This window comes from Lethenteron reissneri, chromosome 19 (assembly GCF_015708825.2).
Source record: "Lethenteron reissneri isolate LAM-NWPU_2019-01 chromosome 19, ASM1570882v1, whole genome shotgun sequence".
NCBI classification, from domain to species: domain Eukaryota; kingdom Metazoa; phylum Chordata; class Hyperoartia; order Petromyzontiformes; family Petromyzontidae; genus Lethenteron; species Lethenteron reissneri.
The window spans coordinates 14440507-14466226 of record NC_083797.1 but is presented as its reverse complement, the minus strand read 5'-3'; the positions used below and the strand labels follow the sequence as shown (position 1 = coordinate 14466226).

The window sequence follows — 25720 nt, the reverse complement described above, 5'->3', positions numbered from 1 at the left end:
GAGATGACGAACCGACCGGGGAGAAAAGAATAGTTTCAACCGGGACCGTGTGGAGGACCAACGACGCCCAGATGCGCACACACTGAGGATGCCGAATTTACACCAAGCTCCACAGGCCCCTGCCACGGCCTGTGCAATTTTGGAGAGGTGCTCACAGTCTCCTGAGGGCAATGAAGCCAGGCCCGATCACCCCACACCGTCTTTACACAAAGCTCGTCCGAGCTAGAGGTCTTGGCCGTGCTAATTCGCGCTGCCTCCCGCCGCCTCAGTATGTAATGCTGCGTATGGATCGCGAACATTGTTTGGGCCCTTTTACGGCCGTCCCCAATGCGCCCCAATGGGGGCACGTTCTCCGCGCCCATACATAAGAAAAAAAGGCAAGTATCTGGTAGAAGCATGTGGGGCCATCCGGTAGGCGGAGAGCACGCTGGGCATATGCAAATCCCAATCGGCCTGTTTTCACTGACAGTGTGGCAGAGCATGGCGGTCAAGGTACGATTTAGTAGCTCGACCATCCCATCCGTCTGTGGATGGTAGGGCGAAGTCCTGATCTTTTTAGTGCCCAATGCGTCGCAAACATCGCGCAGTAGTTTGAACGAAAAATCACGACCTTGATCCGTGAGCAATTGTTCAGGGGCCCCCTTGTCCATAACCATTCAAAAACGAGTCGGTAATAGAGGACGCCTATTGATCTGGCAACGGCCACGCCATTGACCATCGGGAAAAGTATTCGACTCCCACCAAAAGGACTTTATTGCCCAGGGGGGTGGGTGGGAATGCCCCAGAATGTCAAGAGCCACCAACTCGTTAATTCGTGTAACAGAAATAGATCTTAAGGGCAGAATATATTTTTGCCACGGCGGTTTCCGTCGAGCACAGTCAGGGCAGCCGCAGATAACGTTAGAGATCTCGGCCGTCATGCCAGGCCAAAAGTAATCCCTTTGCAGCGTGAGCGAGGTTTTCTGCACCCCAGGTGCAACAAATTTTCGGCATGCAACACTCGAACCAATTCGTGCCGGAGCGCAACGGGAACCACCACACCATCGGCCAACCAGATCCTCCCTCCACATCAAAAGGCCGTCCTGCAACGCCAGTCGTCCTGCGTTATCCGCCGCAGAGGAGTCAAGCGAGTGATCAGCACGACGCCGCAAGGAAACCAATGAGTCGTCCAGCAGTTGCTGCGCACACCCATACACAGCGTGGAAGATTCAAGACGCCATCAGCCGGCCCCGGACTGGCATGCGCCACGGGCTCTGCCACCACGGACATGACAGGTCGAGGAGGCGGAGGGACCCGTGCACTGATTGGTGCCCGACGAACATGCGCACGGGGAACTGTGTGACAATCTAGAGAGTGCGTTCGCATTACTGTGCCGAGAGCCCTTATGGTAAATGACGTCGAAGGAGAACTCCTGTAAGGTCTCAAGCCAGCAAGACAGCTGGTGGGTGTCGTACCAGCCCTAGGGGTGGGCTCGGTGATCACTGGGACAGCGCAGTAGCACCAATGCGTGGCGTGTAGTGCTGACTCCTACAAGATGGAATGTGGGAGTGTCAGCCATGGCACTCAGGTTGACACTGGAAGGCACGTGACCAGTAAGATCTACACACGGGCCCCAGGTAGGGGGCTTGAGGGTGGTCACATGTCAAGGTAGATCCTACGGGAAGGGTCGAGAAACAGCATGAGGTTTCTTGAAGGTAGTCGTGGCCAAGGGCGTGGCCAGCAACGACCCAGCAGCATATAAACCGGGGTCAGCACAGGGACCGGGGTTCAGCGTTGCTGCCGTCATCTGAAGATCCACGATCTACATTCTACGTCCAAGAAGAAGTCATCAACACGTGGACGAGGACTCCAGCTAGGGTCCTGTCCGTTGTAGCTACTCCCAGTAACAAGCGTAGTTAGCCTGGTGGTCCACCACCATAGGTTATCTGGTGAAGGGGCAGTAACTCCTTTGTGCTATGTGTTGGTGTTAATAAATATGTGTTGCCTCCAAGAAGTACATCTGCGACTCAGTTGAATCCACTACACATATAATGAATGAGTTCAATGTCCAATTAGATAACGACTAATATTTTTCTATGTAACAGTTCAAAATATCAGCTCAAGTACTAACTGTTCATGAGCCAGGGTCTACAGTAACCCATTTGCACGTGTAGAGGTGTTATGGGAGGGCGAACAAACACACCAGGGGTGCATCTTCTTGGTTCTTTCGGTAAAGTCACGTAGAATGGAAAAAATAAAATAATAAAAATAAAACATAAAATAATTCTCACGACGTTTTGGCCACAACGCAAGCAGCCGTCCTCAGGTGGAGAGCAGGTCTGTCGACTAGACAGAGTCTGAATGACACACTCCAGGCTTGGGGCGACTATTTAAGCTGGGATGGAGGGGGGAAGGGCGCCTTGACAAAATAATTTGCATATCAAGATGAATTTAGCATATTTATGGGAAATGCAGATATGCGATTAGTACTACTTGTGAAATGCGTAGGAGGTTTGGCGGGGGGAGTCATTATGCCCGTGAATTATGCAGGATTAGCAGCAACAAAGGGAGGGGATAGGGGTAACATTAATAAAGGGAATGTTAATAGTATGTAGCTGCAGTAACTAAACCACCACGTAAACAACTAAAGTATAAACTACATGTTTTTCGATTTAAAGCTTTCTACTATGTAGTTTATATAAAGTATAAAGTATAAACTACATAGTATCATCAGTATACTAAATATACTCTCCAATAAGCTCAGCTACTAACAGTAAGTAATACATTACATTCTATGTCGCAAAAAATATAATATGCTTCCAGCTAAACTTTGTTCTCTTAAATCACACGAGTCTACACCGTACTATATACTAGCCATAGACAAACCCAACATTAAATTATATACTGCATTAATATACATCAGCCTATATCTTATACATTGTAATATTACACCATGTATTATTCTACTCACCCTAATGTATTTCACACTGCTGTATATTCACTATACAATTACGATACCATATATTACTTTGTACATTGTATTAAAAATTACTATTTTATACTATTTATTATTATACAATCCGCTATACACTGTACCATTGACCGTCGCGTGGCAGATACTAAGAGGAAGCAACGATATATGTCAATGGGAGAGTAGTAGTAGGAGACTTGCAGCGGAGCAAAGAATCCATTCCCTGCGGAGAATACAAGATATATAGTCAATGTCAGTGAGTGGAACGCGGTCTGAAAGTGACCGTAAACGTGAACACAATCAGTTAAGATCCGAAATGGTTTATTACGTCCTTCCAATGATTGCTGAGCCAGAATCCATCTTCTCGGTTGAAATTGTCTATGTGTTTGTATATGTGGATCGCCTCATGAACGAATCTCTCCTGGTAGCCAGATGGCTTGCAGAGAACCTCTGTCTTGGAGAAGTTAATATCATGTGAGCCACTGAATTGTAACAGTGAACTGCCACGGCTGAGGTGTTTGTCCTACTGTGTTTCAAGTCTGCTTTATGTTAACGGATGCGGTCCGAGACATGTCGTTTGGTTTCTTCAATGTAACTGCTACCACAGAGGAAACTTAGTTTGTAGACGCCAGGGTACTGTATGTCTGGAACCACATCTTTTACAGACGGGACCAGATCACGGATTTTTATGTACTGTGTTGAATCGGACCTGGATCTTGTGTTTATCAGGATTTTGGAGATCTTTTTTGTGACCCCAGCAATGTAGGGTAAGGTGATGGTTTTGAAAGGCTCCTCAACAGGATCCTTCTTGATGGTTGGAGTGATGGCTTTGCGGATTGTGTAGTCGGAGTAACCATTAGCCTTAAGAGCTTGGCGTACGTGTTTGAGTTCACTGGCAATGTGTTCCTGGTCGGAGATGCATTGGGCTCTATGGTATAGCGTCTTGATGAGGGAATTCTTCTGGGATGGATGGTGGTGGGAATCCGGTTATAGGTAAGCATCCGTATGGGTGGCTTTCCTGTAGACCGAGTGGCTCATTGAACCATCAGGTCTCCTTTTAATTAGGACATCCAAATAGGGTAGCTTGCCATCTTTTTCGACTTCCATGGTGAATCTGATGGCTGGGTGTATGGAATTGATGTGGTCGAGGAAATTGGTCTAGAGCAGGCCGGCCATGTGGCCAGATGACAAAAGTGTCATCTACGTATCTCTTCCATGAGGTCGGGCATATAGTGGCAGTCTGGATGGCGTCAGTCTCAAAACGTTGGGGGGAGCCTATTGGTGTGCCCTCAGTTTGTTTGTAGAAAGTTCCATTCCAGGTGAAGTATGTATTGGTTAAGCAGTGTCTCACCAGGGGGGGGGGTACCCCAGTATTCATTCCTTGATGAACCAAGTCTTCAATGATTGCGATGGTGTCAGGTACAGGAACTTTGGTGAATAAGGAAACCACATCAAAACTGACAAACAGGTCATCTGGGGACAGAGAAATCCCCTTGATTGTTCGATACCAGGTCAGTAGAGTTTTGTACGGCAGAGGTGGTTTTTTCCAGTGAAAGGCCGCAGGATTTCAGACATCCCTGCAGTCTTGAAAGCTTTAAATCGAAATTTAGACCAGGGATGGTTATGCCCGCACGCGGAAGGATGCTTACATCCTCGTCTGCATCGTTTAGCCTGGGGGTCTGAAACGGCGCTGTGATCCCCACGGCCCCAACCCTCGAAGGGGGAGTTGCTATATAAGGTGGTGAGCTGGTGGCTCGGGGTTGAGTGTTTAGCTTAAACCAGTGAAGAAGGAAGACCGGCTAGATAGGCCCTGGACTCCCCTGGATCGCTGTCCTTCTAGGACCGACCAGGGCAAGCCAGTGGCGTGGCCCCGAGAGCCCAGAGCCGATGCTCTTGTAAGAGCCGGTCTGGGACTCAGGGTGCCGTGATCCCAGCTTGGCCAGAGCTGATCAGCTAGCCTCCCTTAGCTCTGTAGTGGAGGATCTGGGAGTAGGCTAGCCGGGATAGAGATCGTGGGATCTCCCATGTTAGGTGGGTGAAGGGGCCGATACCCCTTCGAGTGTTGTATACCTTGGCCTGTATAGAGTGGAACGTTTAATAAATAAGTGTGCCTCCGACTACGTCGTCCAAGTCTCTTGGAACCTACTACAACTGGAGTCAGAAGTGGTCTTCTAAAGATGGATACAAGATGGACGGCTCGTACCAAGGAACCTGGGGAGGAGGACACCTCGGGCCGACTCGGAGCCTGAAATCGCCGAAGGTGAATCCGAGCAACCGGGCTGAGTCCACCGACAACCGCAGCGGCTGGACGGGTGGGGACCGTCGGCTGACGGACTGCGGGGTGGCTCCCTCCCGCCAGGAGTAGCTACTCTACTTGGCCAGCCGCCACGTTGGAGGAAATCACTCGCCTGGGGTTGGAAGCAGCAGCACGGGGCGACGTTGGAATGACACGCAACGCAGTTCCCGCCATTTCAACGGGCCTGGAGATTGGCGGGAACGACGGTTGGCGATCTACGGCTGCGGGGGCCTCATCCCAGCAGCGATTGCCGGTCCTCAAAGGAGTTTGTGGCAGAAGATGGCAACTGGGGAGCCTTCCAAAGACGTTTCCTTCCTCGCCCACCAAGAAATGTCGCGATGGACGGACGACGAGGCGCTACGTGCGCTGCCGGCGACGCTGGACAGTGACGCCCTCGCCACCCTCACTACGGCGCCGAGATCGGCGCACCATGCTGCAGACGGCGCTTCGACTCCTGTCTGCAGTCTACGGACCACCTTCTGACTTGCAGACAGCTGTTTTACGATCGTCAACGGGGCGCCAAGGAATTGCCCCTGGCATACCGCACGGCTCTCTGGCCCTGGCGAAGACCGGCTTTCCCGCGAATGGACGAGGAAGGGGTGGACGCTATGGTGGGCTGAGAAGATATTGCTGTTGGCGGACGATCTGGACATCGTGGTCTTGGCGCAAGACGACAAGAAGATGTGTTCCTTGGGGCCACACGGCACATCCACGCAAACTTGCTGTCCCAAAGTTGCAAGGCGGCGGCCAGGCATACCGTGGCTGCAGCCACCCTCCCATCGGAAGAGGTCTGCGCTGTGGGTCGCCCAACGGAGGTGAGATCCGGGGGCCGGCCAGCTCGGGATGGGCCCGAGCCACCAGGATCAACCCAAGCCGACTGGGGTGCTCACGCGGTGCTACAACTGTGGCCTCCGGGGCCATGTGGTCTTCGAGATGCTGGGCTCCTCGACAGCGCGGTGCGATGCCTCTGCTGGACGACACACCTCTACCCAAGGCTCTGCAGCAAACTCCGGCAAGTCGTGGCACCCCACATGTTTGGCCTACGCACACACCCGTGACACGCTCACGCACTGCAACGGACGGGGTTCAGAAATCAGCTGTCGTTGCGTCAAGATGTGCCGTGATGGGGAGAGCGATCCAACCGGGGCCAGTGGTCTGAGTTGGCCCACCGCGTTGTTGCAGCGTCGGCGGGGTCGTCGGTCGTTGTGGGGCATATTGATGGGGTTGAGGTGCGGGTCTAGTTGATACGGGAGCATCGGCGACTATTGTGTCCGATTTAATTCATAACATTCTCCCAGTTCAAAGCCGTCCTTTGCTTCCCGTTGATGTTCCGTGCTATGCTGCCAACGGGGGCTTGCTGGGCATTATCGGACAGATCCGCGCGCAAATTTGTATTGGGGACATCAAATTATCCGGGCGGTATTGGTCTCCTCCTCCCTGGCAATTCCGTGCCTGTTGGGGATGGACTTTTTGGCCAAAATGCCGATTCGAATCTTGATCGACCAAGGTTGCATCGAACTCCCGTCGGGCCGACGTATGATGTTCTTGTCCTCCCCCGCTACTGTCCGTACGGCATTTGCGATGGTACAAGCTCTTGTTACGAGGACGGTACGCGTACCGCCGGGGGCTCAGATGCTCGTGCCTCTTAGGCTGCGTCGACCATTCGCTAAGGGGATTGGGGATCGGGGTGTTCTGTTGGGACCGTCTAGGGCCGGGGTCAACGGACCTGATTTGATAGCGGCCCAGACCATTGTGAAAGGGGACGGGGACCCATTCATCGCGGTCCTCAATGTTGGGTTGCGAACAGCTGTGGTTCCTCAAGGGACCGTGCTTGCGCACGCAACGCTAGTACCCTGTGAGGAATCGGTCGTTGGACATATGAGCACCGCTCCTTCGTCGAAACCGCATTCGGACCATGATGAGGGGTGGCTGGATGCGCTTTGCGCGGGATCATCGGACCTGTCCGACTCACAGCGTGATAAGCTACGAACCCTTCTGCGCAATTTTTCTGATGTCTTTAGTCGACACAAATATGATATTGGCTGTACTAAACTGCTGCGACACCATATTGACACGGGTGACAGCGCGCCAATCCGCCAAAATCCTTTTCGGTTGAGTCCCGCTGAAAAGGATCATGTCAAATCGGCCGTAGATGACATGCTAGCTGCGGATATTATATCCCCTTCTACCAGCCCTTGGGGTGCACCCATCGTGTTAGTTAAAAAACACGACGGCTCCTTGCGGTTTTGTGTTGATTTCGTCGGCTAAATAAGATTTCCGTAGCCGACGCATATCCACTACCTCGGATGGATGAATCGCTTGACGCCCTGGCGGGGGCGCGGTTCTTCTCCACATTGGATTTACTGTCAGGGTTCTGGCAGTTCCCTCTGGATGATGAATCTAAACCTAAAACAGCTTTCCATACGCCGCACGGCCTATTCCAATTTAACCGCTTGCCGATGGGGCTCCACTGAGCGCCGGCAACTTTCCAGCGATTAATGGAATTGGTCCTGGCTGGGTTGCAATGGGATTCTTGTTTGATTTACTTGGACGATATCATCGTCTTTAGTAAAACATTCGACGAACACCTCCAGAGTTTGCGGGCTGTTTTCCTCAAAATGCGGGCTGCTAATTTGAAATTCAAGCCGCAGAAATGTCATTTGCTCTGCGAATCGGTGCGGTATTTGGGCCACATTGTCAGACGATCAGGTATTGCCACAGATCCCGCCAAAACGCAATGTGTCAGCTCCTGGCTGACTCCCACCGCGGTGGGGGAGGTCCGGAGTTTCATTGGTTTCGCGTCTTATTACCGACGGTTTGTCGCCGATTTCACGACGATTGCTAAACGCTTACATGCCTTGACATCAAAGGGGGTCAAGTTTCACTGGGGACAGGAGGAGGAGGCTGCTTTTCGCTCCGTTCAGGATGCCCTAGTGGGGACTCCGCCAATAAGTTATCCCGACTTTTCGAAACCCTTCTTGCTCGATACGGACACAAGCAACACGGGCATTGGGGGCGTGCTTTCCCAGGTTGTTTGGGGCGTAGAGCATGTGGTAGCATACGGCAGTCGGGTTTTGTCTCTGGCGGAACAGAGGTACCGTGTTACCCATCGGGAACTATTGGCAATTGTTTACTTCATTCAGCAATATCGCCCATATCTGTACGGTCGCCATTTCACCGTCCGCACAGATCATGCGGTGCTGCAGTACGCCTTGCGGGTTCAACAGCTATCGGGACAATTGTCCCGATGGTTGGAGATTCTCCAAGATTTCGATTTCGAGACTACATATCGTAAGGGCATTCGCCACGTGAACGCAGACGCTCTGTCGCGTTTGCCGCCCACCTCCGAGTGCGCTTACCTCCTGGGTTCGAGGCGTTGCAGACCTCCAAATGTAATCACTGAGTCGGTCCTTGCGGCCGCAGCTGATGCGCCTTCAATTGCGGGTCCTATTGAGCAAGAAGAGAGGGATTCTTTCCTGGGATTGTCTGTTGTGGAGTGGGGGCGCCTCCAAATGGAGGACACCTCCCTCCTCGCGTTGCGCCGTCGCATCGGGGGATCTGGTCGGGGGGTGGAAAATGTCGACTCGTGGGGGTTGTTCCAGGGTCTCTTGATGTATTGGGATGGGAGATCCCGCCGCCACCGGCTGGTGGTGCCTTCCACACTGAGGGGTAGAGTGGTGTGGGCTGCTCACGAGTGACTCCTGCACCTGGGGACTCACAAAATCCTTGCTATGCTCCAGCTGGATTTTTCTTGGCCGGGCATGGCAAGGGACGTGGATGATCTTGTAGGGTCTTGTACTCAGTGCGCGCAACGGAAGCCACCAGCAAGGGGGTCCAACCCACCATTGCAGTCTATCAAGGTTTCCCGGGTTAACGAACTCGTCGCACTTGATATTTTGCGCCCATTTTCCGCTGCACCTAGGGGAAATAAATACCTATTGACCGGGGTGGAATATTTTACACGATGGCCTATGGCCTGGCCCCTCGCCAACCAGTCGGCAGCAGCCATCGCGGAGGCCTTTGTTCAGGGCTACGTCCTCGACAAAAGTACTCCGGAGCGGCTGCTGACCGACCAAGGGAAAAATTTCTCGGGTAAACTTCTCCACGACGTGTGCAAGCTCCTGGGTACGAAAAAAATCCGTACCTCCCCATATCATCCGCAAACTGACGGGATGGTGGAACGTCTGCATCGGACTATCACGTCCATGCTGTCTCAACAGGTGTCTGAATCCCAGACCGACAGGGACCTTCATATTCCGGGGGTTTTGGCAGCCTACAGAATGGCTCCTCATGCGGCGACCAGATTTTCGCCTTTCTTCCTAATGTACGGTCGCGAGGCTAACCCGCCTGTCGCGACTCAGCTGCGGATCTCCGCGCCGCATGCGAAATCCAAATTGGCCGACCATGTCAAATTCAACATCTCTAAATTTACAGAGGCACGGGAGGCGGCCATCCAAAATTCAGACCTCCGCCAGAGGGCAAATGAAAGGCTCAAGCTGGGCTGGGTACATGTACTCCAGTGGAAACCGGGTGACAAGGCGTGGTTGCACTGTCCCCAAGTTCCGCTGGCGACCTCGTCCAAGCTGTTGCGGCCGTGGCGGGGGCCCGTGGAAGTGGTGCAGGTCTTGCGGCCACAATGTGTACGTATCCGGTGGGGGAAGCGTCGGTGGTTCGTGCACCCCTCGCGGTTGAAACCATTCGTTGCGCCCCATGTTCCTAGCACACACACACATGGCCAAACATGTGAGGGGTCCACCGACTCCCAGAGTCCGACTTTGCTGCATTCGTCTAACTTGCCACCGACTGTTACGCCTCCAGGTGCACCAGGATTGACGTGCTCGCGACCGCCAACCCCTCCCGGGGGGGTCGAGGGTCGCTCGTCGGCGAAGCCAGACACTCTCGCACCCGAACTATTGACACCCACCGCTGGGCCGGCCGGGGCTGCCCCTTGTGACGGTCCCGCTGCAAGAACGCGCGTCAAAACGCGCAGACTTTTGTGAGGTCGGCCGCTCGTGCAGCCCTTGCTGGGGTCGTGGGGTGGGGGGGTCCTTGAAATTTTATATATGTTGGTTTCTTACGGGATTGGGTATTTATTGGGGGCGGTGCATCGGGTTATTTTTTTTCTCTCTCGGTAGTGTTGTTGTTACTGTTGTTGTTGTTCTTGTTGTTTACGCGAGGCACACACGGGTTTGGGGGGGATGCATCTTTATAGTGAATTTTGTTGTAGCCGGGACGGCTGCGGGGTGTACAGGGGGGGGGGGGGGGGATGTAGAGGTGTTACGGGAGGGCGAACAAACACAGCAGGGGTGGTTATGCCCGCACGCGGAAGGATGCTTACATCCATGTCCGCATCGTTTAGCCTGGGGGGCTGAAACGGCGCTGTGATCACCCAGTTGCTATATAAGGCGGTGAGCCGGTGGGCTCAGGGTTGAGTGTTTAGCTTAAACCAGTGAAGAAGGAAGACCGGCTAGATAGGCCCTGGGACTCCCCTGGATCGCTGTCCTTCTAAGGACCGACCAGAGCAAGCCAGTGGCGTGGCCCCGAGAGCCCAGAGCTGATGCTCTTGTACGAGCCGGTCTGGGGACTCAGGGTGCCGTGATCCCAGCTTTGCCAGAGCTGGATCAGCTAGCCTCCCCTAGCTCTGTAGTGGATGACCTGGGAGTAGGCTAGCCAGGATAGAGATCGTGGGATCTCCCTGTTAGGCGGGTGAAGGGGCCGATACCCCTTTGAGTGTTGTATACCTTGGCCTGTATAGAATGGAACGTTTAATAAATACGTGTGCCTCCGACTACGTCGTCCAAGTCTCTTTGAACCTACTACACACGTTTCAGGAGTCTTGGCCCCGTACAGGATGGACTCACATGCTTCTACGGGATTCTCCTCGTGTTTTATCATGTACAGGTGGGATAATGAACCTCCCATTGATGCACAATTGGGTATCGGGCCGGATTAGGTAGAGAGCAGCCATGCCCGTTCCCCTACAGGTCATTCTGCATCGTGTCTCTGAAGCTCACGAAGTGGCCAGAGAAAACACTGCCAAGATGCAAGCTTCTAATGGCGTGAGCACGTGCTTCCGTGGGCAATCGGGGACAGGGCCTGGTTATACTGCCCTCAGGTGCTGCTGGGTACGCCCCCCAAGTTACATCGGCCATGGCAAGGTCCCATCAAGGTGGAGGAAGTCAGAAGGCTTCAGTGTGTGATAATTCAGGCGGGATGACGCCATTGGGTCGTTCACCCGTTGCGCCTGAAACCATATGTTCAGCCCTTTGTTGACAGCTCACCTCCAAGCCCTGTGTGGCCAATGTCTGGTGTGTTCAACGAGCCGGGGAAATCGGCCAAGGACATTGTGCCTCAGGAAAATGCGTTATTCCGACCACAGTTTCCAAGTCCCTGAAGCCCAGGGAAGCCGCCACATGTGATGAACCGCTAGCTGGAGCCCAGTCAAATTCCTCAGAAGAGTCCAGGGATGAGCCTACCCCTTCAAGGCTTTTGTGCAAGCCCCCATTGCCTGGAGAGGCACAGAATTACGCCCAGAGCGATGGATTGGCGTCAAGGACCCAGTCAACGTGTTTACGATTCCACTAAGCGGATCTCCCATGGTCATGGCGGGTTGTTTTTTTTTACATGCGGGGTTTTTCTGCCCTAAAAAGCGTTGGGCGTCATATTATTTTATGCAGTTCGGCTGCGCTAATGTTCGTCGGTTGTCGGGTTGTTTATTTATGCAGTTCGTCTGCCTTAACGTTCGTCAGAGGTCGGATAAAAGTTTTTATTACCGATGCAGTTCTTTGGCCCTCATGCGGTACACTGTCATTATGAGCCGAGATGGCTGATGTGTTTCAAAAAGGGGGGGGGGGGGGGTTAGGTAGATACAGTGTGGGAGTAGAGACAGTGCGTGTGTAGAGACAGTGCGGTTTCAGGAACAGTATGTGGCCCTGTGGTCACGAGGGGTAATCACGGAAGGGGAACCATCTGGGAAGTTTGGGAATGGGCTAGAGGGTTCGAGAAAGGGGTCGTGGCCAGGGGCGGAGTGAGGGCCATGCCGGGAATAAAAGGAGTCGAGACGCAAGGTTCGTGGCTGCCGTGGGAGTGGGTCAACTGTCTTCACGCCATTGCTGTCTTCACGCTGTTGCTGTCTTCACGCCATTGCTGTCTTCGCGTCGCTATCTTTGCGTCGTCGCTGTCTTCACGTCATCGCGACTTGCGTGCCATCCCTGGTCCAAGTTAGCTGTGCTTTATCCCCGGCCCAAGTGATCTGTGCGTTATCCCTGTCCAAGTTACCTGCGTGAAGCGCCCTAAATAATAACTAAGAAACCTCTACAGTTCAAATTGTCCGAGTCATTACACTTATCCTAAACTTCACTAGTATCACATGACGTTATGATCCCTCTACAAAATCTAACCAACCCAAGGTCTCGCGATGTCATGATCTCCATTCGGTCCCTCGTCATATCGTGACATCATCACCCTTCCTCCTTACATCACCCCATACTGGTGTGACATTGATATGCCTCTCAACACCCCTGCATCTCTGATGCCATCAACCCCTTCACCTCATCCAAAACTCGCGTGATGTCATCCCGATGCATTAAAGACAGGCACACACGTGAAAAAGCGTATTATTTCTAGATTACTCAAGTGTGATTCTGTATTTTAGTGACATCCTTACGCATCATATCAATGCAGATGAACGCCAAAAGAATAATCTGAGAATCCTTTATTTACGTGTATGGTTAATGTGGTACAACTTCCACCAGTCAATTCAACAAACCAGATATTTTATTTGTACTCCAATTTGCATTTACACCAAGCCAAAATTGAATCAGCTGTCGTCCCACAATAACACATGATGTTCCATTCCCTACTAAACTATGACAATGTAAGAAATTTTACTAATGCTACCTCGGCCTCATCCTAATATTTCAGATTCAATCAATAACTTCTCAAGTGATATAAATGCCACTTTATTTTGTCACCAAATATAAAGATGACTACTTAACATCCGATAATCATGCAAAATGGAGTCAGTCTTCTTGACAGTGGTCACATGAGCAGCATTTACTATCATAGATGATGACATGTATAGCAATGTGACCACACAAACTCACTGCATTGAACCACCCATCCTATCCTCACATGACCAGTCCCATATTAAAACTGAATACCCGTAGCAAGAAACTGTAATTCTAGGGTTAGTGGTAGCATTGATGTAAAGAGCATATAGCTTTACTCCTGTGGTTGACTGAATGCAGCAATTGTGGCATTGGCTCCGCTGTTGACACGCTGCTCTCCATTGGCGAGCTTTGGAGCTTCACGGTACACGCTCATGACCTGCGGGAGAAACAGAGAATGTGTGGTGTTTAAACGTCAGTGCCTACAGATAAACAAATATGATAGCAATCATACCTGGCCAATACCAGCCTGATTCATTATGCCAATCCCACCTTTGCATTGTGATCGATCAAGATAAAGTTGTCATCACACCTTGCCATCGCTTCTCCTATTGCAGTTAACACATAGATCCAAGTTTTACGATGATCTTGCACCAACTTCTGGTTTACAATTTTCCTTTTGATTGCAAACAACTGGAGCCCACTTTCAATGCCTGTCTTGGTAACATTGATATTGACAGCATTGACAATTATATTGACATTTACAAAAGTTATAGCAAAAATTACATTGACAGTTACACGATTTTGGCCATTGTTTCTGACCCTAATATTTAGAGTAGAACTTCGATTATCTGCTCTCTGTGATGACAATCTTTTGAGTTGTAAGGTATGTTGCATATAGACTTGTCTAATAAGTCTCAGCTATTGAATACTATTTTTAAATATAGACCCACATAGCAGATTTGCTCCACGTGGATGCAGTTGTTAATCACATATGCATGTCCCCTGAAATGTTCAAATCGTTTATACATTAGCAGTATGTACTCTCCACATCACCGCAAAATAATTGGAACTCTACTGCATATTGTTTCAACAGTATTGCATGTTAAAAGTGACAGCCTTATGATGTTAATAACTTGGACAGTGGCAGCCTAAACACTCACGTTGCTGATCCAGGAGTTGTAGGCTGACACACGGGTGAACACGGTGGGCTTGCGAATCGTGTTGCAGCCCAGAGATGAGACGTAGCTGGTGATTCCCTGCACCACCCAGGCATTGTCCGACCGCTGGCAGTTCAGTGGGCCACCTCCATCACCCTGTGGTGCATAGCAGAGTACAGCAATGTCTCACGTTAACATTGGATCAAGAAGAATTGGATTATGGGAGTGGGTGGCTGTGATAGAAAATGCCACCATGCCTCTCCAAACGTGTGCGTCTTTGCTAGCATGCGTTTGGCTTTGTAAGAGTGTGGGCATCGAGCTCCTGTAGTAACAGGTGTCTGTGTGAGCCAACACTCGTCAAGTGTGCTTCAGAGCCGTGGTGCTAAGTAACAGAGAGATATCGCAGAATGCCAAGGCCTGATCCCTCCCGTCCCCCAACTCTACTATGCTGCCTTTGGTTTTTCCATGCACATGGCACGATTTGGGAGGGACATGTTGGCTACAGTATTAGTTTATCTACCATATTTTATTCATGTCATCCTCTTAATATCTGGATTTTATTTTGAGTAACTCTTAATGTACGTGAATAAAACCGTCAAATTTGAATTTACTATTAGTTATACAAAAAAACTGCAACTAAATTGTCAATAATTAGATATATAGGTAGAGTTATTGACGAATGTGTGGAGCTTTTAGTCATTTATGCTTGTGCACCACTACCAACATAGCATCGCCAAATAACTGGGTTATTGAATGTTGATGCGGAGGGTGCATAGTAAATATTTGAAAAATGCAAGTATAGAAAACTACCGTTATGGCCTTTCTCAAATATTCCCATTGGAAATTTTACTTAATGAATTGACGCGGGTTGGCTCGCGTTGCGCTCCGTACGTACATAGCACGCAGAGCGGGTGCTGCCCCCAGCGCAGATGACGCTGCTCTTCAGGTTGCTCCCCCACCAGCTGGCCTGGCTGCACGTCGCGTAGTCCACCACGGGCAGGCTGGCCTGCTGCAGCTCGCTGGGGGAGGGGCCGCTGGCTGCTCACACGCACAGATATCGTGGAGATGGAGAGCGTTGGTGAAAGCATCGGAGTTTGGTGGCGTTAACAGGCACTCCCCTATCGAACCGTCCATCTCTCCGTGCTCAAAAGGGAAAAGCCACATAGCAACACCGCCACCCTACTGACAGACTACTTCCCACTGTTGACTCTATGCAGAGTTGTGTTCATTGTGTTAACCCTAGAAAGATTAAGGGCCGAGTCAAACTGCTGGGGCAATTCAAACGTTGGATTTAAAGCACTCTCCAAAACTCTATCTCCTCTTGTTTCATTGACAGGGAGTGAACGTTACTTACTGGAAAGGGATCCCCAGCCCGTGACGTAGCACGGGTAGTTGTTGGGCAGGATCTGGTTGGCGCTGGGCAGGCAGGCCGGGCGCACCGTGCTGGAAAGAGCCACGGGCGACGCAATCTTGAACATGGCGATGTCGTACCTGTGGAGGATCGAGACAAGGGCAGTCGTGATGTGACGCTCAACACCGAACATACAACAAGCAATGGGGATTCAGCGCTGTGCACAGGAGAACTCCCCTTAACCCAGGTGATGTGGGGGATATATTTTGTGGGGTTATCCATGATTTGACTCTGCACTTATTTGTGGGGACAGATTCATGAATGGGAAGAATAGGACCACAGGTAATAAGACGTTTTGTTGACAAAACAGCTTCTGCAGATAATGGAGCCATGAGTAATAGGGTCAAATACATGAGTTCTACTGTATATTTTAGTTATTGTATCGTAAGCATTGTATGAGATGAAGCAATAGCATTGTGTCTCGACTGTCTGTATCTTTTCAAACACAGAATGGGCATGGGCTGGAAGCAGTGTGTAAGCACAAATCAAGACATCTCATCGCCTTGTCATTAACACTGCCGTATAACACTAAATGTTACTTCTGAAGAAAAAATATTCTTAAGTAGTAACATTTAGTGTTATATAATTCATCATTGCCTGACATTCCAATTATACGTTGTTTTACTGAAAGGCAGTGTCAATGACGTGCTTCGAGAGGGAAAATAAATGTCTGTCTCTTTGCATCTTTGTAGAATGTATCTGTACATGTTTGTATATATATGGATATGTATCTGTCTATTGCAACTCGTAATGTCATAGTGTCACGGAAACAGTGCGCCAGTGTGCAGTCTCACCCATTGGCCGGGATGCTGGGATTCCAGTAGCTATGCCAGGCGATCAGGCTCAATGCAGGTGTGACTTGCCCCGACTCGGTTGTGGACACACTGTGTTTTCCCAGCACCACCCTGTAGCTGTAGCCACTCCTGCACGTTGTGGTGAATGTGGGGAGATAACAGAGCGACGGGCGGTCGTAATCACTTACACCTGTAAACATTGCAGTGAGGAATTAGTAAACAGAAATGTAGCGAGTTACATCATGGTACTTTCACTGCCACATTGCGGCATCGTGTAAATGTCATTGATAGAGGCCGCCTCCTTGCTCCCAAGATACATTGCTCCAACTTTGGTGTCCACAATGTGGTACAGGAAAATACTCTACAACACCTGGGACCCGGTGCAGTTGCACCGCCTGCACACACGAGAGCGACGCCACTGGTGCCGTGACTCACGCGTAGCAGCTCGCAGAGGTGAGCACCCATTGACTATCAATGAGGGTTCCTCCGCAGTAGTTGACCCATCTTCCTCCAGAGTACCTCTGCACAAGCGCCTGCAATGCGCACGCAGAAAGTGGTGGTAGTTACGATTTTTTCTCCACTTTCTAAATCTTGCAATACAGTACTAATTCAGCCCTTTCGTCAATCCACTGACCATTTGACCAGGCCTCACAATGCTAGTCACAGCTGGTTGTGAAGGGGTGGAATCTGGGACTGGTATGGGTTTCACTCCCTACTAATATTAGCAGTCGCTGGGAATGTAAAAAATGTAGCATGGTTCGTCGCACGGTGCATAAATCACTGCACTTCCACTATCCCATTATAGTCACTGATTCAATGTCATTGAGAAGAGTGGAAGATCTGAACATTTCATGATGCACACATGCAGCCGTTTTGCCAGTGCACTGCTGGATGATGTCCTCCACGTGGCATTTAGAACAATGGATGCTGCTGCACTGTGATCGACTGACAATGCATCGTGTGGCTGTGATTGCTGTTATTCAGCCTCTGGCTTTACCTGCCAAGGCCAGGAGTTAGCGCGAGCCTCCACGCCGTTCACCACGCGGATCTGGGAATACGCTGCAATCCCACAGCTCTGAGCAGACACCTCAGCTGTGAGAAACAAAAGGACACGCGAAACAAAAACAAAGATCCCCGTATAGCCTTAACGAAATGTTGGGGCAAGTGCAGTTAATGAGCACCTATGAAGACCGGTTGCGGCACACGAAGGGGTGGGAAGCCCGCACCACGCCCAGCCGCATTTGTTTTCCGAGTGGCGATGTTTACACATTGTAGCAGGTACTCATTTTTAGTTGAGTCGACCTAGGCGAGGCCCAAGACCGACCTTGATAATCGTCACTGGTGTTGGTCGTGAGCGGTCATTGAACTCGGGTCGCCGGGTTAGTATCACAGGACGCTAAGCGCTAACACTACCTCTCCCATGTGCATACACACTATAGTACACACACAATAATTGTGATGTGTTTTTGGGTTGTACATTATGCATTTTGTGTCATGTTTTATTCCATGTACTAGCAACCTCTTCTATAACTAAGTCCAGTTCCTGAAGAACCTAGAGTGATCACTCCACTAAAATAAATGTGTGCATTGCAATCACTCACCACCAACCAGCAGAGCAGCGCAGACGAGAAAGGCGAGCATGGCTGATCGAAGAACTGGAGTTGATTGAAGACTTGGAGCTTCTTGTGCACCAGTGTTTCCTTTCCACTGCCGTGTCTCACTTTGGGCCGTCTTGGTTTTTATACAGAATCTGCTGTCCACGTGAACCCTCAGATTGCATTCAGAATACTTCCCTATCTGCAAAACTGCCCAAATCAAGTTGGCATGCAAATTACAAATTCAGATATTTTTTTCTCAACATGAAAATTAGGTGTTCTTTTTCTGTATTGATCAGCAGTAAGGGATATATTGTTTATCCTGCTGACAATACCAAACAAAATTTAAGGACAGATTTTTGTATCGGTTAGGTTACTTTTCCAAGTCTCTCCGGAAATATTACATTGGAGTTATTTTGTCTATGCATAGAAATGTTTGATTTGAACCAGCTAATTTCTGCACTCGAGCAGTTATTGATGTGATAGTTTTCTAAAAAGGCATCACCCATCATGACTTTCAAAACGGTTTCCCCATTGTCCTCAGGCAAACTTGGTTCATTTGAGGCCACATCCTCTAACCCCTCACTGGTATTCATAATAACCTCTCTGTCCTAGTCTAGAATATTGAACTTCCTTTGTTAACATTTGCTTCCTTGACTCCAACCTATTTCACACAACGGTAGTACTCTGACCAGTTTAATGATCAGCATCAGAGTCTATATTTATCCTGGAGAAATCGGATGGTCTATGAAGCTCTTTTTCATATATTTGCAGTATAGGTGGGTCAGGAAGTTACAACAACAAACAATAAAAACAACGAAAGGAGTGCAAATTATAAGAAAGGTAAGTAAATCACGAAAAATGTATGCATAAAATAGATAAAGTATATACGTCCAATTTGCACAAGTACACCAGTTCCTAAACTTGGGCAAGGCAGCAAAACAGCTTAAACGGTCCCAGATTACACCAAAACAACAGATGGTCCCTCAATAAAATTGCCTATTAAATTTAACTATTGATACATGTGTAGTGCTGAACTTCAGGCGACAGTTTCTTAGTTTTCCTTCGTCAATTTATTTCACCAACATCAATTAACAGTGGTCCACATGCTCTCCGCTCACTCGCCGCGTTCCGACGGCCTCGCTCGCTTCGCGTCTCCGTCGATTCTCCTCTCCGCTTCCCCCATCACAGTTCAGCCGCTCTCCCGCGGCTCTCCCGCCTCTCTGCAGCCGCCCTCTATCGGCTTCTCCGTCACACTCCAGTCGCTTTCTGCTGGCTTCGCCATCACACTCTAGCCACTTTCTGCTGGCTTCGCCGTCACACTCTACGCTACTCTACGCGTCGCTCACTCCACTGCTACCCTATACTTCTCAACTGCTTTGGCTCCAACCATCTTCTTCTCCTCCCAGGCGCGAACCCCCGTCAGCTCCAACTCCCCTGTATTTATGCCCGACCCAATTAACTTCCAATTGATTAATCGGCGTCCCTCCGACGCCCCCCACCCCCGCTCCTATCCCCCCTCCGCCACCTGTTGTTTTTCCAGACATCGTGGCGTCAGACCCCGACAACAACACCCACCAACCAATCACCGTCTTGCGTCCTTAATTTTCCTCACCCATTCTCTGGCCTACCTTTCCCAGCCTTGACAACAACAACCACATGCCCCCATTGTACTGCGCGCGCACGTGCGTACAATCCCCCGCGCGTGGCGCGTATTTAAACCACTACACATGTGTAAGCATGAAAGTTACACATCACGTTAGTAATCACAAACGATCATTGTATAACGAGATACATTTTGGAAAGATGACCTGAAGGATGCATCGGTGGCATTGTAGCAAGAAAGTCGCTGGCCTAATGTATGTCCAAAATTTGCATTGTTATCCCCTTTTACGTGTGAGTTTTCTCCGAGTACTCCAGCCTCCTCCTATCTTCAAACATTCAGTAAAAGAAATTAGCCAAACAACCCAAGCAGCATCCAACTGGAAAGAGCCTTGAGGCTTACGAATGCTATTGTGGCTAAATTATTTATTACAACGTTTATTTACTGGAAATATCATACATCGCAAGTGTATTTTTTTTATCTTTTGTGTTTAAATGGCAGGTTATTGCATTGCTTATTAGTTGAATCGCAGATCGCAAGTTCAAATCTTGGTCATTACCCCGCCCCACCACCATGCAGTACATCTCAAGGTGCCAGAGTAAAGGAGAGTTTTAGATGCTTACAAACTGATTGCACACCAAATGCGATGTTTAAAAAAATTTAAAACTAGATAAAAATTGATTGAGTCGTTGCTCTTGTTTGTTCTCTTCATTTGCGAAATTCTCAATCTCTCTGAAAATAAAAGATTAAAGGTTGTCCTATGTTGCCGAATTGCGAGTGCATTGATAATATATCTAGGTAAGATGTTCAACTTTGGTGCAAAACACCAAATTCCCGTTAAGTTATTCTCAATTTCAGCTGCCTTTCTTGTAATAACAAAATGTATACCACTAGAACTTACATAATTACAGATTGTAACATAATTGATCAATAATTCTGGCAAATGCAGAGGCTACGAAATGTGTTACTGCTTAAAAGATATCAACAATGATAATTGGTTCTTTACCCTTCTATCTGGCAACAAAACTGACACCTTTTTGCAAGGAGTCATGTTTGCATAGACCGCAATACCTGCAGTCATAATACAAACAAAAGAACATAACTCTGATAATGTGCACTGTCCTTGAAGTTGATTGGTCCACACCCGAGACAGCTTTCCTTCGAGCCTAGTCTCATATGGGTTGGACCAGATGACGCCAAAAGGCGCACAACTTCAAGGATAGTGCACATTATCAGAGTTATGTTCTTTTGTTTGTATTATGACTGCAGGTATTGCGGTCTATGCAAACATGACTCCTTGCAAAAAGGTGTCAGTTTTGTTGCCAGATAGAAGGGTAAAGAACCAATTATCATATTTTTACTGGCAAATGAGGTCCCCATAGTGGAGATATCAACAATGTTTCACATTAACATTTTCTACTAACTGACACCAAGTGCAAAGGACTGAGTTTATCCATGTTTTACAACTTCTGCAGCATCTTGAACACATTGTAACCACTCCCCTTGCTATTTTATTTGTTTTAAAGACCAGGGGTCGGCTCAGCCCATCATCATTTCTGGGTTTATTAAATTTGCTAAACTTTGTGTACAATCAACAGTTGATGTACTAAGGGGAGTCTGGCTCCCCACTGCAGCAATGTGGAATTTCCTCTCCTGGACCGGGACTGCCAAAGAAGAGCACTGCCCAACTGTTTATGGCTTGATTTAGATTTTATTTTCACTGCAAACATTTCTACAGGCCGCTATTATACATTTATTATGAATGTAATCTGTTGGAGATTCTGATTAAATGTCAGATGGTGTTTGGTGCGTTGTTTAAATATGTGAAGAGCTGACCGTTTCTCCACTTCCTACTCCTCTACATCTTCCGGCATCTGGCCAAGCGAAAAACGTCATCCAAGTGAACGCATGCAAATTACTTGGAAAACATGGGACATTATGAACAAGATAAGGCAGCCTGGAACCTGAGCGTGTGCAACACAATCAGAGCAGATAGTGATCTCTGTAGTGAAGTCACGATACAAGTGACCCACAAACATAGTGGTTCCTTCTGTGAAAATTTGCATGTGTGTGGAAATGCCCATTTTTTATGTTTAGAACTAAGCAATGGCATAGAAACCCAAGACATGTGTGGAGGTTAGGACACGTGTGGTTTTGTTTATAGCGACCTTGGAAAAAAATCACATTTGGTGGAATAAATATGTAACTACAGCCCTTGGTCAATCGATTGCTGAATAAAGGCTTCCCTGTGCCGTATCAGTTGTAGTTAGATTATATTCGCCACGTTAGTCAGTGCAAGCTGGAGAAGCAGAGGGTTCCAGGACTGGTTCACACTGGACTCTCCGCTGATGTTAGCAGTGGCTGAGAATCAAACTCAGTTCCACTGGGTCCGTAGTGCAATGCGCTAACCACTGCTAACATTCTAAATGTGAGTGCGGTCCTCTGTCCACCGTGCTATTATCGCATGTCAATGCACACAAGAGCATTGTTTAGTGAGTGATGTGCTACACTGGTATTCAGATCATAGGTGCAAATTAGAAGAACAGTGATCTTGTTGCTTTCTGTTCTCTGGAGATGTAAGAATATGTAAAACTAGCAGTAACATGTGGAACTTCTGTGGTAAACCTGTGCAGCTTTGCAGTACTGTATAAGAAGGATGTACGCGTTCTAGATCCAGATCTGTGTCGTAGTTCTCATGCTGGAGCGCCAGATATATATGTCAAGCTGTTTCATATATAAATGACAAGTGAGGCCACCTTAAAGTAACTGTTCTGTCCATTATGTGCACTCTCTGGCACTAAATGACAAAATGCACAGGGATGGAATTGATAGCCTGGTTCGGAGACTTGGCCACATAACCAGGGAGAGGCAGGGCCAGTTATTTCATAAGATGCAGTCTCCACGCTGAGCTCCATTATGTTATGTTAATCCATCATATTTGCAGCCCTTGAGACAGAACACTTGTGAGTAATCAATATTTTTTCTGGTGTAGACTTCACGAGTGTATTGTTAGTGCCACGTAATGAGTTTAACGAAGTAGTGCACACTGCATGTAATTAACGTGCTCCAATATGAGACATATTCAGGCGTAAGCCCAACCAATTCATTCATTTGGTTACAGACTGAGAGAAACTGAGTCACTCTTGAAAATAGCCGCCCTGAATAATTCTTGAAGAAACATCCAACGCTGCATGGGGCAAGGATGATGAAGTCTACCTTGTGGTATGCCCGTGTTGCAATGCTTGGTCGGTGATCTTTCAGCCAGTACTGTTTTGATACCACAGGGATGAAGTTTGGCTAGCATCTACTTTGGCATTTACCACTACTTGATGTAGCAGCATAGTGGCTGTGAATTTAACGAGGGAGTTCAATGTTCAATTAGCTAACGACTTTTATGTTTCGATGTAACAGTTTTACCCTGAGATAGGTCCGTCTCCATCCCGTTGGGAAGACGGCCACGCTCATTAAAAGTATCAAGTTCAAAAGATCAGCCCGAGTTCTGACTTTGTTTATGAGCCAGGGTCTACAGTAATCCCTTGCCAACCGCGAGGGTTAGGTTCCTTAAAGCCCTCGCGGTTGGTAAAGTGTAGGGGCCTGTGGGAAATAGGGGCTTAGGGGAACCTTGGCCGCTGTCATGCTCACCATAGCTTAACTAAGTTGCATATTTATTCACTAAACACCGAACAAAATACAGTACATTACACAATAGCATAGATTAACTTTACATACCTTTAATATTAACGGTTTAGATGACGATGACAATGAGTTGATGTGGGGAGGGCTGGTTAGCAGTGGCGGCTCCTGCAAAATCTCTCAGGGGGGGCAAATGTCTGGATGATTGATAAGGATAAGGTCCACCCATGCAATGGATAAATTAACAGCTTAAGCATGTAAAGGCAACTTCACTTCTTTAATATTAATGAAAAATAAAGTGACTCTTACAATACATCTTGTTTGTTTCTATACTCACTATTAAAACAAACCACTCAAGTTTATTTTATTAAATATTCCACTAGATTTTGATTTAAAACTTTCGTGACTGCAGGGATTCATCTTCTTGGTTCTTTCGGTAAAGTCACGTAGAAGGGAAGTAATAAAATAATAAAAATAAAACATAATAAAATTATTCTCACGACGTTTCGGCCACAACGCAAGCAGCCGTCCTCAGGTGAAAACCCGGTCCGTCGAGGCGACAGAGTCTGAATGAAACAGCACACGAGCTTGGAGCATATATATATAAGCTGGGCGCCTTGACAAAGGAATTTGCATATCAAGAGGAATTTAGCATATTTATGGGAAATGCAGGAATGTGATTAGTACTGCATATGCATGTGCATTATGCAGGATTAACAGCATCAAAGGGAGCTGCAGTTGCTGCTGCTGCAGTTGCTGCTGCTGCTGCAGTTGCTGCCTTATCCATTTTAATATAACACTATGTATTATTCTACCCACCCTAATGTGTTTCACACTGCTATATATTTACTATACAATTACGACACCATACATTACTCTGCACACTGCACCATGCCAGTGAGTGGAACGTTGTGGCCGAAACGTCGTGAGAATAACTTGCGTTGTGGCCTAAACGTCGTGAGAATAATTTTATTATGTTTTATTTTTATTATTTTATTACTTCCCTTCTACGTGACTTTACCGAAAGAACCAAGAAGAATATTCCACTAGGTGGCGATAAATTATATTGTTGGATGAAACGTGCTTACGTATGATGACGTAAGCACGTATGATGACGTTAGCACGTATGATGACGTAAGCACGTTAGGGCTTGCCCTCCCGGAAGCCATAGAGAATGCATTGGAGCGCCCCCGTTCGAAAAAAAACATCTTTCAATGTAAGTCTATGGCGCCACTCGGGGCGATTCTCAGCCGGAGTGAAATCGCCCAAAAAGAGGCGGTACTCCACAGAACGTGACATGACGCTGATTGAACTATTTCCAGAGGCTGACAGTGACGGCTAGCGTGACTCTGTGGTTGAATGACATTGGTGGTGCGTCGCCCAATCGCCCTAATGAAGAAACCGACCCTGCTGGTTAGAATAACTAAGGGGGGGGCTCAGCCCACCCTCCCCCTCTTCCTCCGGGCCACAGACGCAACACTCTCATCGTCACCACTCGCTGCACGCTTCAGCTCCATGATTACGCGCAAAATGAATGTGTACTCTACAGTATGTACGACAAAACAGTCGGACAGCAAATCAAATTTGATTCATTCCGCGGTCAAAATTATGTATACTCTACTTTGGGTGCAAATAAAAGTGTGTGCATTGAGAAGCTTTTTTTCCCCCTAAAATTTCTACAGCTCAAGAACCAGGGCAGTGAATCACGCCCTCGCTGTTGTGACTCTATACCTCAACGTTGCCAACTCCTTAACATGAAAACGTCGCCAAACAAACCTGAAAAGTTCAAAGATGCAAATGACGAGAAACTCTACACCACAGAAACAGTAATGCCGGCTGTAAATAACGAGATAAACTCTGGAAATCATCATCTCCTTCAGGAGTTCAACTCTGAGTAATCGCTCTGTGATGGTGGATGTGATAACCAGCGAAAACGTTGAAAACTAATTGTCAAATGTTGTGCATTGCGCTTCAATATTCCGGTGTGCTTAAGCAATTAACATCTGTGTTTGTACTCACGCGATAGGACCAAAACGAAATCAATATTAACGAAGAAATATCTTGTTTGTGTCTTGAAATCACGATCTCGTGGCAATTTCTCCACAGCCGTTTGTCTGTGTCGCCCTCTGGCGGGGGACATTCTAACAGGAGGCAATAAGACTGAAGCTTGCGCCATGTTGTAACAGCCGTTGCCCACGGTTCCCACTCCTCAGGCTGCCGTTACGAGACTCAGATATTGATAGTGAACCCCGAGAATATTAAAGCTGCCTTAGTTTGGCTCTGTACGTGAGTCTCGTGCCTTACACGAGATAATTATAGACACGCCACAGATTTCACCTGAATCTCTTACTCTCTGCTCAACAACTGTATAAATATTGTGAAATTGATT

The 25720-nt window shown here is 48.3% G+C and overlaps 1 protein-coding gene across 1 annotated transcript; it reads right to left on the bottom strand.

Moving 5' to 3' along the window:
* Positions 1-13133: 13133 nt before the first annotated feature.
* LOC133344069 (chymotrypsin-like elastase family member 2A) lies at positions 13134-18233 on the bottom strand. The gene is made up of 8 exons (XM_061554012.1): positions 18102-18233; positions 17498-17592; positions 16936-17033; positions 16501-16629; positions 15650-15786; positions 15191-15333; positions 14299-14451; positions 13134-13574 (listed from the first exon to the last, which is right to left on the bottom strand). The coding sequence occupies exons 1-8, from the start codon at positions 18139-18141 to the stop codon at positions 13470-13472; spliced, it is 900 nt and encodes a 299-aa protein (XP_061409996.1). The 5' UTR covers positions 18142-18233; the 3' UTR covers positions 13134-13469.
* Positions 18234-25720: the final 7487 nt, after the last annotated feature.